The sequence below is a fragment of the Podarcis cretensis genome, assembly GCF_951804945.1.
Source record: "Podarcis cretensis genome assembly, chromosome: 11".
Taxonomy (NCBI): domain Eukaryota; kingdom Metazoa; phylum Chordata; class Lepidosauria; order Squamata; family Lacertidae; genus Podarcis; species Podarcis cretensis.
Genome location: NC_137180.1, coordinates 2,769,782 through 2,784,969, shown reverse-complemented (window position 1 = coordinate 2,784,969; position 15,188 = coordinate 2,769,782). Strand labels below are relative to the sequence as shown.

The 15,188-nt window shown below is 42.2% G+C and overlaps 2 protein-coding genes across 3 annotated transcripts in view; one reads left to right on the top strand and one right to left on the bottom strand.

The window, feature by feature from the left end:
- Positions 1–9,414, top strand: part of LOC307226518 (uncharacterized protein) — a 50,818-nt gene extending 41,404 nt beyond the window's left edge. Inside the window, exons 8-13 of the mRNA XM_079995213.1 lie at positions 2,209–2,331; positions 3,285–3,377; positions 4,489–4,549; positions 5,064–5,176; positions 5,614–5,721; positions 8,304–9,414. Of these exons, the coding sequence (XP_079851339.1) occupies positions 2,209–2,331; positions 3,285–3,377; positions 4,489–4,549; positions 5,064–5,176; positions 5,614–5,721; positions 8,304–8,492 (687 nt within the window). The 3' untranslated portion in view covers positions 8,493–9,414. The remainder of the gene's footprint in view (positions 1–2,208; positions 2,332–3,284; positions 3,378–4,488; positions 4,550–5,063; positions 5,177–5,613; positions 5,722–8,303) is intronic.
- A 3,345-nt stretch (positions 9,415–12,759) lies between these two features.
- LOC307226965 (cytochrome P450 1A1-like) overlaps positions 12,760–15,188 on the bottom strand; it is a 28,201-nt gene continuing 25,772 nt past the window's right edge. For both annotated transcript variants that reach the window (XM_079995950.1, XM_079995951.1), the window contains exon 7: positions 12,760–15,124. In XM_079995950.1, coding sequence (XP_079852076.1) covers positions 14,842–15,124 — 283 coding nt within the window. In that variant the 3' untranslated portion in view covers positions 12,760–14,841. The remainder of the gene's footprint in view (positions 15,125–15,188) is intronic.

The following is a 15,188-nucleotide window of genomic DNA, read 5'->3' as shown; positions in this document are numbered from 1 at the left end:
CTGCTCTTCATCATAGCTCATGGTTGATGAGGAGAGACCTTCAACATGCTAAACTAAACCTGTTGGAGTAACTAAAATTAGGGAAGGGATTGATTTCTTTCATAAGCATTAAAAAGCCCATGGATGAGATAATACAAGTGCCTGTTCAGCCACGCCAGTTGCTACAGCAATGGCCCAGTGCCAATTATATATGTGATTAAGGCATGCCAGCTCATTAGTCAGTCTTGTTGGTCTGTCTGAGGTCAGTGAGTGAATGAGTCTGTCTGTGAATCAGAGTCTGTGTTACGCATTGAATTGCTGGAGCAACAGAGATACTTTGTACGTGTGTGTGTGTGTGTGTGTGTGTGTGTATCTATCTATCAGCTATCTATCTATCATCTATCATCTATCATCTATCATCTATCTTTGCAAAAGCCTACAAGCTGTATATATGTTTCTACACCCAGAACTGTTTTACTGAGCCTTACCTTCTGCAGCGCTAAAGTATTTTGGACCTTACTCTGCTTCTTTGTGTTGACTGGAACTAGGACAACTTCCACCATGTGGGTATCTCTCACCTCAAATTCCCAACAAAACGGTAGCTTAGCTCAGCTTGAGATGGGAGGGGCAAAGTGGGAGCCCACACATTTGTGTGATCACACCAAGCCATAGTTTGACTTACTGCTGTGGCAGGAAAGTAAACAGCATTTCCATGTACTCTGGCACTTGTCATGGTCCTCCATGCACCAGGAGTGATTTAGTCATGTTGACCACATGACCCGGAAAGCTGGCTGCAGACAAATGCCAGCTCCCTTGGCCTGAAAAGCAAGATGAGCACCACAACCCCATAGCCATCTTTGACTAGACTTAATCATCCAGAGGTCCTTTACCCTTTTTCACCTTTTACATGCACTTGTTCATAGTTGCCATTTGAAATCGATGCCATAGAAATCTTATCAGCTCTTGAGCCAAACACAATTCTTCCTTCACACAATTGCTCTGTGTTGACTCCTTGTCCTGACATATAACTGTTTCATCATTGGTCCTCTATATCACACCCTCGTTCTAAGATGTAAGGTAAAGGTAAAGGTACCCCTGCCCGTACGGGCCAGTCTTGACAGACTCTGGGGTTGTGCGCCCATCTCACTTAAGAGGCCAGGGGCCAGCGCTGTCCGGAGACACTTCCGGGTTACGTGGCCAGCGTGACATCGCTGCTCTGGCGAGCCAGAGCCGCACACGGAAACGCCGTTTACCTTCCCGCTGGTAAGCGGTCCCTATTTATCTACTTGCACCCGGAGGTGCTTTCGAACTGCTAGGTTGGCAGGCGCTGGGACCGAGCAGCGGGAGCGCACCCCGCCGCAGGGATTCGAACCGCCGACCTTTCGATCGGCAAGTCCTAGGCGCTGAGGCTTTAACCCACAGCACCACCTGCGTTCTAAGATGTAGGCTAGCTTTATTCCTGTCATTTTTTTCATTGACGGTTCAACTCTTTGTTGTAATTATTCTTGAAATGATTGATTATGAAAATGTTGTAAAATAGTGATCATTGTTTTGCCCTCTTGTCCAATTCATTGGCTTATTTAAAGGTAATGCTGTTATGAGAACAACCCACAGAGTAGCTTGTGCATCTCTCCTTCCCTGCTCCTCCATGATGACCATTAGAGTGACTAAACCTGGCAAACTATGGTTAATCTTATCTATGATTGGTGGAAACAAGTCAACTTCAGACTAGGGTTTAATGAAGTTTGCTTGTTCGAATCAGCCATAGTTAAGACCAGCAATAGTTTAGGATTCAGGTGGCACTCTCAATTTTAGTTAGTCTAAAATAGAAACAGAGCCTTCTGATCTCCTCCTCATGGCCACTAGAAGAGTAGATTGAGCAGCACGCAAGCCCAGAGCTCTCTGAGGCTCATTGTCGTAATGCCCAACCATGGCTTGGCTGCTAAACTTTAGCATTATATCCAAACAATTAGCAATTAGATAACAATTAGAGGCTATCAAGTGTCTTTATGCTGGGTACAGAAAAATCCAGAAATCAATGAACTCCTGTTAGCATTTGCTCAAAGCTGAAGTCAATGCCCCAGAGTTTTAACCAAGTAAAGAAAACTAACATTGAAAGGTGGAGAGGTATCAAGAACCATGATTCAAAGGTTTTGGCTTATACCTGCCACTCCTTTTTTAGTTGCCTTTAAAGCTAGCTTATTTTCTTAATCATAATATTTTGGATAGGAACAAGCTATGATGGCTCTGAAAAATCAGTATAGCAACAAAATGAAGAACTTGCGAGCTCAGCTGGAGGCCTATCAAGAGACAGTAGACAAGAAAAACCAATACTGGCAAGACACAACAAAGGTAAAAAGGAAAATACTGTCACCTTGAATGGATGGGATACAACTTTCCCCCTAAAACTTCATGAGGCTATATGAACAATATTCAGGACTAGTAGATCAGCAATCTGCAATTTCACATTTGCCCTTTAAGTTTATAAATAAAGGGCAAATGTGCTATTGCAGATTGCTGATCTACTAGTCTCTTTATTAAGGAAGTAAAAGGTAAGCTACTTTGCACAAAAATATTTTCATTTCTTATGGGCCGTGAAGATCCTGTGAGGTTTGCCACCATCACAACTTCACAGGCATGAACTTGTAACCCAATATTTGCAGATGTGCAAAAAATCATTTGAAAGAAACCATGGTGGTCGGGGGGGGGGAGACAGCCCAATGAATCCAGAGTGTGCTCTGTGGTCATGGAATGTTGACTGGCTATTGCTGGGAGGAGGAGACAGAAAACATTGGGAGAGGAGGGGAAACTGAATGGGGGGGGGTGGCTGGAGTCCTACGGAGAAGCTATTATTCGATCTGTAATGATGGTGATGATGATGGTGATGATGTTGATGATAATTCTGGATGGCTTCCAGCAGAATACAAAAACGTAATAAAACATCAGATGCTAAAACCTTCCCAATACAGGGCTGCCTTCAGGTGTCTTCTAAAAATTGTGTAGATCTTTTTCTCCTTGACATCTGATGGGAGGGTGTTCCACAGGGAGGGTGCTATTGCCAAGAAGCCCCTCTGCCTGGGTCCCTGTAACTTCACTTTTCACAGTGAGGGAACCAGCAGAAGGCCCTTGGGCTTGGGCCTCAGGCTGAATGAGCGGAGACGCTCCTCCAGGTACACTGCAACCTTTTGTTATAGGTACCATTTCTACAGTACTATTACTGTAGCAATTAGAGCAAGCAAGCAGGTTTCTCTATTTGCCCGTCTGGTTAAGATAATAGTCTCATTTCTGTATAATTATACACCCAGAAACTGAAGGAAGAAAACAGAATACTGAGACAAGAGAAAGAAGAGCTGGCAAATCAGATCACACTGCAGAAGGAAAAATGGGGTGATGAAAAGGTAACTCAGAAGTAGTTTGGAGTAATTTGACTTTAAAAAATCCAACTGAAATTGTATAAAGTTTTCTCCTTTTTTGACTAGCAAATTTAAACAGATGTCTGAACACATAGATTATGTAATTAGGACCTGTAAATTAAATTAATGGTCCTTAGATTAGTCCACTGGCATTGCATTTTCTGATTTCAACCAAAGTCATGTTCTCTCTGCTTTGAGGATCAGGTGAATAAATTCATTGATCCCTGCCAAATCTAGCACTTTCCTGGTCACAGTGGAGCTGACCCATGGGAAGCATGCATGCCTAAATGTACCTAGTTAATCTGAGATGCCTGCACAATATACCAGTTGCACTGAAGCAATAGATAACTAATGAATCATGGTAAAACGCAATCCTACAACATCAGAGCAGGCTAACGAGGTCCACCATAAGCTCAGGTGAATAAAAAAAAATGTCTTGAGCTGGCAAGAGAAGCATTTGATGCCAATAGCAGGAGGGGGTGTCTGGGCAAGTTGGCATTTTTTGATTAAATGCTTACCAAAAAATGCATATTTTGTGAAAAATATGTTCAAATATGTGAATTTCCATGGAGGTTTTTTTTAAAAAAAACACACACAAGCAAACAGAGTTTAATTTGGAATACTGTAAATAGGCCGGTCCCTGCACCTCTAGGGCCAATGTTTGACCCTCAGCCTAGAAGCCATCATCATTCTCTGGTGCTCTGCAGGAGAAGCACATAGCATCCCTCTTCTCCTCACTTAAAGTGTGTATTATTTGCAAAGCAGTATTATAAGTGATTTATGTTGAAGCCTAGCCTGCCCTGCAGCTTCAGAGCAGGTTACATCAGAACTAGAACTTCCAGGATTTAAAACTAACCTTTAGTAATATGTTGTTCTATTTTTCCATGGTGTTTTCTTGTGTTGGTTTTCAGTGTTATTTTTGTTTTAATACATACTATATTTAATACAGTACTATATTTTGTAAACTATTTAACTGTGAAATGAAGGAAAATATATAAATATTTTAATAATAAATTAAAAAACCACAATATATATGAGACATTCTTCTATTGATCTGCAAAAGAATTGAAAATTGAACAGTTATGATCTTTTGCAGGCTTGGCTGCTCAAGAGCACCACTCAAAAGCTAGACTGCCTGCATAACCAGCACACCTTAAGTAAGTGTTTCCCTTCAAAAGAATGACTGCTTGAATGAATTATAGACATCGTGCCCTTTATTTCTTCCTTGCATTTCATTTGTAGTTACAAACTAATGTCTCTTGCTCAATGGGAAGTCTCTCAGTGGACTTTTAATAATGTCATAATTGAAAAATAGAGTTGACAAAAGGACTCCTACAATGTCCAAAGCACAAGGTTTCATTTATCACATTTTAGAAGCCCTGGTTGATAACTGAGCATGCAAACTATGCTGCAGCCCCCCCCCCCAAATGCTGTCTTTCACATGCTTGTGTGCATCGCAAAGCCCAAACCAGACAATATACCACTTGCTCTTTGTGTGAATGGTGTTGGATCATAGTTCTATTTGCTATGATAGAAGCTACAGGCAAGTAAGTGTACAACTCTGGAGAATTATTCAAAATTATTATTACAATTCTTTTGTTAGAACTGTTTTTTTCCCCTTTAGAAGTTATCTTTGTTGTTGTTACATTCTCCTATTCACCCCCCTCCCAGCTATTGAAGAACTTCAGAGGAGTAGAGTAAACCTTGAAAAAGTGGAGAAAATTGTAGATTTTCAAATGGACTTACCCTGTGATCAACGAAGGGCATTAATTATATTGGATGAGGTAAACTTCTTTTCATCTGTGTTGCAGATGATGAAATAGAATAAATGGTCAGTTTTTCTGTTTTGAAAATAAGTTCCTTTTACATATTTGATCCATTTATAAATCACTTAACTGGGAGAGAGATGGGTTAGAGTGTTTTCTGTAGTAGCAGAACTCAATTGCAGATGATTTGGGAGTGTTCTAAAATATATGAGTTTAATGTGGGCTGATTATGGATTCAGTTTGCAAACTTCACCAAGCTCACTTTCTGTTTTGTTCACCCAAATCTGATTGAAATCAGGGGAGAAAAATAGCAGATGCTATGTCAAATATTCCTTTGGAGGCAAAATTCCATTCTGCAGTGCCAACAGTTATACTAGCAGTAAATGGAAATGTTCTTTTGGTTGCAAAACGGGTGTGATTAAACTGGAATGTATAAAAAAGCAAATTTCTTTCAGATAACAGAAAAAGGAATCACAGACCATAATGCGGGGGTGGAAAAGTCTAATGTCACAACACAGGAGTCAGACACTACAGAGCTTGCTCACAGGTCTACATCTGTTGTGGTAAGCCTTCCATCCACTTTCCCTTTGCCAGAACATATTAAATCACAGATATGCATGGCAATATGGCTGGTGCAGGAGTAATAAACTTGCTGCTTGTCACTTCTGTTGCTCTTGTTGCTTCAATAGCCTGGACCTCATATCTGCTAGGTGAAGTACAGCACATTGGAGTGCTCAACCTTCAAAAATGGGATTCATACGGGAGTTTACCCTGCAGTGTCATGGGTAAAATCTGAAAAAAGCAAGTCGAGCTCAAGCATCACAGCAAAAAGATTCTGGTCTCATTAACCAAAGAGATTCTGGTCCCAGTGATAAGCTCTGCAGGGTGGAGGAGTGTCGTGGGTGCCCTTCTCCCATGAACAGGGCAGCCCGCAGGGTTTCTGAGTCATCTTACTTTAGATTCACGGAAGAGCAGTGGTGCAGGGCCGCCACTCCATGGAGCCTATGCTCTGAGGGATCCAGAAATCCTGACACTGCTCATTCAGCCACTTCTGGAAGCACTCGTTCAGAGGCGGCGACTTGGGCCACAGATCATGGGTGTCCAGCAGTGCTGATGTAACATGTTGTCATGGTGTCAGATTACATCGCTCCTGGAAGTGGCGTCAGAGGTCCTGCAAGGCCTAGGACGCCACTTTCAAGGCCCCGCAAGACCTCAGGTGGGACGTCCAGGACCTCATGAGGAATCGGAGGTCCCATCCGAGGCCTTGTAGGGCCTTGAAAGTGGAAAGTGTAGGCCTCATGCGGACTCTGATGTAACTTCCAGTTCTGCATGAGGAACCAGAAGTGGCACTGGAGGATGTGCAAGGCCTGGGACACCACTTTCAAGGGCCTCGGATGGGACCCGGAAGTCACATCCAAGACCCCACAAAATGTGTGCTGAGCATACACAATTATGTTTTTGTGGCTGCCTGGGCCCCCAGGGCCCCCTCAAGTTGGTGTCAGTGCACTGGTTCTAGTAGCCGGGACCCATTTTCCCACACCTGTTGCTGCAGATCAATCAATCAATCAATCAATTTCCTTTATTCGACCGATAGTCAGAGATAAAACACGATACAGAATTATAAACTAAAACATCATAGGGGTACATAAATAAGGTAGGGCCACAGTACTAAACCTCTCACAGATAACCCACTTCAAGGCATTCAGTTATACGTTTCCGACACTTAAGTGCCAGGAAAAGGAATTTAGCCACTGACAAAGTTGTTTTCTCAGAAGACTTATTTAGCAGATATGCTGTCTGCTTTCCTCTTTGTCGGGGACTGAGCTGGGGTAAGTATGGGGCTATAAGATACTGTCTTAAATCGTTATAGAAGGGACAGCTCAGTAAAATGTGCTCTGTGGATTCTACCTCACCCAACGCACAATGGCATAATCTCTGGTCATATGGGACTCCTCCATATCTTCCCTTCAGAACCGCCGAGTCAAGAACATTCAGCCTAGCCGCGGTAAATAGTCTGCGGTATTCCATGTAGTGGATATCCGCCAGGTAGCGAGCTGGAGCAGCCCAATACATCTGCTCCCCCAGAAACAACCCAGGTTTCACACGGGCTATGTCCTCCTGTCTGGCATATCTGCCCAAGAGCGGGTGGCGCTGTGGTCTAAACCACTGAGCCTCTTGGGCTTGCTGATCAGAAAGTCAATGGTTTGATTCCCTGCAACGGGGTGAGCTCCCATTGCTCTGTCCCAGCTCCTGCCAACCTAGCAGTTCAAAAGCATGCCAGTGCAAGTAGATAAATAGGTACCGCTGTGACAGGAAGGTAAACAGTGTTTCTGTGCACTCGGGCTTCTGTCACAGTGTTCAGTTGTGCCAGAAGCGGTTTAGTCATGCTGGCCGCATGACCCGGAAAGCTATCTGTGAACAAATGCTGCTCCCTCAGCTTGAAAGCGAGATGAGTGCGGCAACCCCATAGTTGCCTTGGACTGGACTTAACCGTCCAGGGGTCCTTTACCTTTTTTTTTTTTTAACCAGTAATGTAACAGATTTGGGAGGACAGGAGGGCGGCTTCACCAGACTTTCTCTTTAGACAAATAGGCTCAGCGTATTGATACGAGTCTCCTCTTTTCAGGCCAAGCAATGGATATTTGGGTCCCATCATGGATTTTGCCTGGGGATCTGTGCTGTGCCTAATCAGTGATGTTGCTGGCACTATGCAGAGATCTTGACTGCACTCAGGCAGGCAGCCACATTCCAGACTGCCCGTCATATTGCACTGGTGCCAGGAGCCAGGACTCAGATTTAGGTGTGAATACAAGGAAAATGTGGCACCCTTAAAACAGAAGTACTTTCTTCCAGGCAGGAATATATTTGGATTTCACACAAATAATAAGCTCCAACTCTTTATTTATTGCACTGTACACCTGAAAATCTGGGAAAGTCCTGAGAGAGTGCAGTCAAAGAAAGAGCTACTTCAGATTACAATAGTGTGTGGTTTATTCCATTTCCTTCTAAACAAGGTTTAGAAGGTTTAGAAGGTTCAGTGTAGTTTCAGCCTGTCTTGGTAATTTAGATACATTGTCGCACATTATGCTAGGTACAGTACTTCAATTGTCTGAGATGGTGATCAAGATTTGTTCCTCTCCCTCAGGTGGAGATGGAGGAAGCACATAATGGTTTGCCACAAAAGAAACTTCTGTTGGAAGTGAAAGCCACCTTGGAGCTGGTCAAAGGGTCTTTACAGAAACGGGAGACAGAGATCAGTGAAATTCTGCAAAATGGACATTGGTGTAACTCTCAAATTACAGATATGTTGTTGACAGAGTCTACTGTATATTAGCTAGTGAAGACACATTTGCTTAGTTAAGACACAGACCAGATATGGGCTGATGCTTCTATCCTAAACGCTCTTTGGACTAGGATTTAGTTTACACTGTCTGTCTCTAATAGTGAGCAAAACTGGTCTCTGAACACAGATCCACACCATACATTTAAAGCACATGACTTCTCCAAAATAATATCATGAAATATAGTTTACCCTCATAGAGCTCCAATTCCAAACACCCTCAACAACACCCTACAGATCCTAGGATTCTTTAGAGGGAAGGTTTAAAGTTTTAAATGTTTGGTGTGGATCTGCCCTAAAACGGAAAAGGAATGTTCTGCTCCCTCACCATCTCCATGAACTGGGTGAGAGCCAGAGCATTCCTCAAAGCATTGCCGCTTGTCTTCTCTGCCCTGGGGGTGGGAAGGTGAGCAGCAGTGTCACGTGCTGGAACGCCTCCCTCTTGGCTGGGAGGGGGTGCTGCAGTGGCAGCAGTGGGCCAGGCGGGCGCCGCCTCTTGCGCTTCTACTGCCTGAAGCAGGTCTTTCCCCTCCCTCATCGGTGGGCCAGCTCTGTGAGCGTGGACCCAATGAAATTACTAAGCATGACTAAGTTAGATTCAGTGAGTTTACTCTTCCCATGCATTTAAAGCACTACTTTATCACTTTAACGATCAAGGCTTCTCCGAGAGAATCCTGGGCGCTGTAGTTTGTTAAGGTGCTGAGAATTGCGAAGAAGTGCCTATTCCCTTTACAGAACTACAATCCCCAGAGCACTTTAACAACTGAAAATTTTGCAATGCAAAGTACCCTATGCAAATTAGCCTAATTTGCACAGGGAAATTATCCTGTTCAAAATTTCTCAGAAAACCTGCTTCAATGTTCTAAACAGAGAGACATAAAGACTTAGATTAAATGCTATTTATATTTCTTTTTGATATGCCTTCTTTATGTTTTCTCAAATAGGAGGGGGGAGGTTTTTGATTTGTCCCCAGGTTGTTGAAATCTCTAACCAGTCTTATCTGACTGCTGCAATTTGCTGCTGTTCGTACAATCATATATGCATCTGTTCATATTAAGGAAACTGAATAGGCCCATGTCAGCCTACAGATATCTAGGTACCTTGACTTACTAAGTTTTGAGCAGGTTAGTCGCTGATAACAATATGAAATATCCTAGTGTAGTACAAACATTTACAGAACATTTACCTCATTTTTTTCCTTTCAAAGATAAAAATAAAACATGTTTAGTTTTACTGACAGCACTCAAAGGTCCCCTGCTGTGACACTGTGGTGCCAAAATATATTTGTTGTCCTCCAACCCCAACCCCCACATTTGTCATTTTAAAAAAAGCCGACTAGTTCCACAGGGACCCCACAGTGAGGTTGTGATTCGAAAAGTTTTTTGCGACCCCCAAAGCCCCCTCAGATGTGTCCATTTTTAAAACCTCCTTTGGCCGCAGCCATGTTTGCTCTGGGGCCAGGACCCCTTTGACATGTGCCGCCCTGAGGGTTGGGTATGGTTCAGTGCAGCCCTTGGTCCAAAAAGGGGTCATCTCTGGTTTAGTGAGCTACCGTGAACCTCAGGTTCACATATTCACCTCTCCTGCCCTACTTTCCTTAGCCATCAGTTGTCACGGCCTGCCAACTGTGGTTTGTTCCAAACTAGGCAGCTTCAAACCACTGTTACTGAATCCAGCTTAGAATCATAGCATTGTTGAGATGGGAGGGACTGAGGGCCAGCCCCTACAATGCAGGAGCAGTTTGCCCCATATGGGGCTTGAACACATGACACAAAGATTAAGAGTCTCTTGCTCTACTGACTGAGTTTGTATAAACTTATAATAATCAATATTAACCACTGTTCCAGGGCCAAATAACATAGCAAGCTGTGGCTAATCAAAAGCAGAAATGAGAGTTTTTGAACCCTTTTCTCCTGTGAGGAATGAGAGCTGCAGCTCATTCTGCTAAACAGGCAGAATGATGTGAAAATAACTTATGAATGCCATTATTGGTTGGAACTAAAAGTAAATGAAATGATAGTCAAAACATACCACAGGGATTCAAAACTGACCACTTTTAAGTGATATCTTTTTCTCATAAGTACATGGCACATTCTATCTACATATGATTGTTGTCTGAATAGAAAGAAGCTGAATATACTGGTTGTAACATTTTTAAAAAATCCTACTTCCCACCACAAAGCATGTTGCTGACATATTCTCTGTATGATCACTTACTAAGAAGGTCCATTTTTAAGATTTATTCATAAGATTGACAAGCTGCTTCATCAAAGAACTCTGCAGAGTTCAAATAAAACTGTAGATAACATATAGCTAAAATCCACAAACCAATTAAAAAGCAAATATACATAAAATGATGATTCAGGCACTGATAAATAAATGTTTTAAAACAAAAATAGTTAGCTAAAGTTATTTATTTACTTTGAACATGTAAAATCTGCTCTTTCCACCTTCTACACACACTTCCTCTTCCTGATGGCAGTTTGTGCAGTAAAAGGACAGAACTCCTTGGCTCCATGCCTTGTTTTCATTCTAACTTGTTGCCCTTTGCCCAGCTGTACTAGTTTTACCCAATCCTCCCTCCTACACTGTCCACTCTGCATACTTGGGATCCTTTCACGGATCTGGCCTCGGCTTAGACTACAACTGTTATGGTGCTGTGCCACCTACCAGGCCTCCAGAAAGTGAGATGAGAAGCAGCTGGCCAGAGTTCACCCAGGCTGGAATTAAGATGAGCGAAAAAGAGCCAGTCTTCATGGACTGGTCTTTTCCCTCAACTAACCATCGTGACCAAGCCCTCTCCTCTGGTGAGATGCATCCAGGCAACAGTGCCTGCCCTCTTACCTACCACCTGAAACTCTGATCCTGTAGCAAATCTTTATGAATTCCAGCAAGAGCTAACTTATGCCACCACATCCCACAATAAAGTGCAGATCAGAACATAGTTATGCTTTGCATTTTGCACTTCTCCAAAGTTTGTGTTTCAGTTCTCGGTTCAATAAAGCAGCAAATATACATTTAAAATGCTTACTTTAGAGCCAGGGGGATTTAGAACTGTGTATTTTGTGAGAAGGGGGGCAGTGGTAAAATTAGAACTGCATATTTTGTGAGAAAATATGCTAATTTTCATTCTTAATTTTTTATTAAGAATTAAATTATTTATTTAATAAATAAATAAATTTAAATAAATTTAAATAAATAAATTTAAAGAATTTATTATTTATTAAAAACAGGAGAGGGCAGATAGGATTGATGAAGATGTGCAAAAGTGATAGAGACTGATCTGTCCAATCCCCATCCCTCCAAGGGGGTAACAGTCAAACACCTTTGGCAGTCTAACAGAGAATTTGATATATTATTTCAAGCAAGGTAAATGAAGAACAGGTCCTTGCCATCAACATTCATTACCTCCCAATGTTATCAATGACCTTTCTTGCTGTCCTGTCTATTTCATTACCAGTTTTGTCATTTTTCTCTCAGAATTACATTGTGCTTGTTATTGTACATGGAATATGCTTTTGGCTGATGAATTAATGAAGCTTGTTAGGAAAATATGTGCATTTTGTGAAAAGGACAAAAATTGTTCTAAGCACAGAAAGTATAGCAGAGATGAGAGCCTTCATGTGAAATTGCAAACCACACAACACCAAAAGAAAAGAAATCCACTGAAATATGCATGTTTCTAATGTACAAAGTAATAAACATTATTTTCCCCACATTTTTCAAAACAGCGAATGCAACAGTTCCAGGGACAGTTAAGATAAGTGCCAGGAGTTCAACAAAGCAGGAAACTCAGGAGTGGAGATTAAGCTAAAAATATATAGGAAAACATTTAAAAGCAGAAGAGTTCAGCTGAGTTGGAGAAAAGAACTTGCTGTAAGAGATGTTCAAGTTGTTTCAATATGTTGTTTCAAGAAAATCATTACATAATTTTCCTTTTTGTGCATTACTTCTTCAAGTGTGGACTGAAAGAAACCTGCCCACCAACTAGGCTCACACAAATGGAACATGAGTTTGAACTTTGAAACTCTCAGCTCATTCCTTTCAAAATTAATGTGAAGTAGTTCTTGATATTAGTCCCTGTCTGCTGAGAATGAATATAAATCTCTGATCTGAAAAGGATTGTCCTTGGAGTTGGAGAACAAGCTATTCTCAATCTCCCCCCCCCCCCAAATTGTTACCCCCTTCCTAAACTTAGGCAAGTTTCCCCCAATCTGGTGCCTTGCAGGTGTTTTGAATTAGAATTCGCATCAGCCACAGCCAGCATTGTCAATTGTGTATTTATTAAAATATTTATAGACTACACTTCCACAGCAGGACAGAAGGTGGAATACAGCATACAGAATTACAATAAGGAGAATAAAAATGTCAATAAAAACATCAGGTAAAACATCAATACTGATTAGTGAAAAGAAATTCCCGTGGCAAAGGTCTGACTAAAATCATTTTTAGAAGACATCCAAAAGGCAGCAGGAATGAAAACTGCCAAGTCTCTACTAGCAAGGAGTTCCACAGAGCAGGCTGACACACTAAAGTCTCAGTCCCTAGTAAAGGCCAATCAAACTCCATGGGCATTGGGAACCACCAGAAGTGCCTCATCAGACGATCTCAGTGATCCAAACCAGAGCATAAGGAAACAGACGGTGCTTGTTAGAGATTATTTAAGAATGATTAGAGCTGTTGTCCAAAACATCTGCAGGTTGAGGAAGGCTGGTTCAAGCATTCAACAAGCCTCAGGAGGATAAAGAGCTGCCAACACATTTTATTTTAGAAGCAATCTTGAAAATTCTTTACTCATTCATTCTGGTTGAAGTCAAAGATTGTGTTTTGTCACTGCCTCTGCCACCTACTTGCTTTTTAAATGAACTTTTTGTTCAGGCCAGGTGAATGGCTTTTGCCTCATAAGAATACCCGCATAAGAATAGTGGAATACCCTAGGCTTACATTATAGATATAGCTGGCCCTGGTGTCTATCAATTGTTCAGTGAACTAATGTAAAACTATAAGGCAAACATAGTTTAAAATAATGACAAGACTGGTGGCATCTTAAAAATCTAAAAATTTTATTTGGCCCAACCAGTGCTTTTTTTCCTAGAAAAATAGGTGCCGGTAGTCACCATGAAGTTGTTAACACTAAGTGTCACACTTCTTAACAGGAGCAACAAAAGAGGTGCTAGTACTGTGTATCTTTGAGTACCGCCTGGGGGGGAAAGCTCTGGGCCTAGCCTATAGAGGACCCAAGCGCACGTTGTCAGATGCATGCAAGAAGCAACAGACTTGCATCAGCCATAACCGATTCTGGCAACAATAACGAAACCATGGAAAGTTGTTTAGGTAACAGTTGACAGCTACCTTGTTCCGTTACAAGAGCAATGATTTTTTTATGTGGGGAAGTTTATCCATTTGCTAATGCTATTTCTCCAGAGAAAAACTGCAAGGTAGGAAGAAGGCATGGGGGGAGAAGAGTCCTGAAGCCAAACACCTTGCAACCTCTTCCCCAAGCTGGTGCTGCCCGGATGGTTTCAACTGCAGCTGACATCAGCTCACCACAGGCACCAGGTTTTGGAATGGTGCCAATACCTTCCAGAGTAAGATCTCTCAGTCTCTTTCTCTGCCCTCTTTCACATGCTAGGGAACAGTCTCTCGCTTTCAACTCTTTGCTTAGATAAACATACCCCTATGCTTATTTCTTAGCTTCATTCTCTCTCTTATGGGGAAATCCCCACTTCCTGTAATGGAATCCCAGTGTAAGTGGCTTCAACAGGAGAGCCACAGAAAGAATGTGGTTCGTCAAGCTGTGGGCTCAAAAACCTCTGGGTCACCTTCTTACAGAAGCCATTAGATGTAATGTAATAGATCCACAAAGTTGATGGGCCTTCCCATTCAAATGGTGTGTGTGCACTGCATCATGTGATCGATTATGCAGTGTGGGGCTTACCTGGGCCCCCACAGTATTTTATTCAAGTTGGCACCCCTGTCGGGAGACCCAGTTAAGAGCAGCAATTCCCTCCACCAGCTCAAGGTCTTGGTACTGCAGAACAGCCTTTCACCCTTTCACTCATCTGCATGTCCCCTCCTCCCATAGTTCTATGCCCTGCAAGACAAAACATAAAAGATATATGGGCAACTTGCTCATGAACAGCCTGGATTAAATTCACTCTCTAGCTAATCTCATACCTGTCATCAGAGTGATTTTAAAAAATCATAATAAGCAAAAAACCCAGCATGGTTCTCCTGACAGATGCAATATAGTCGCACAAGGTTCATGGATTAGTTTTCACTGCATTAGTTCATACTGCATTATCATTGAGTTTTAAAAGCAAAGCTGTTGCCCTCATCACAATCAAGTGCGCAATAATACTTTAATTCGGTATGGTTTAGGTGACATGGACAGCCCGTAAACTGGATTCAGATCTAGATGATCTTCAGGAGGTTTCTCCAGCCTCAGCTGCTGCAAGATGGTGGTGAGGATGACAAAGACTTCACTGCGGGCGACTTCTTCTCCCAAACATTTCCGTATTCCCATTCCAAAGATCAATACCTTCTCAGCCAAGCTCTTGTTGAGCTCTCCATTTACATTCAGAAATCTTTCTGGTTTAAACAAGTAAGGGTCTTCCCATAAAGATCTGTTGTGAAAAGGGGGAACACACCATATTTTAGAGGTCCCAACTCCTACAAGAAGCAAAGCTG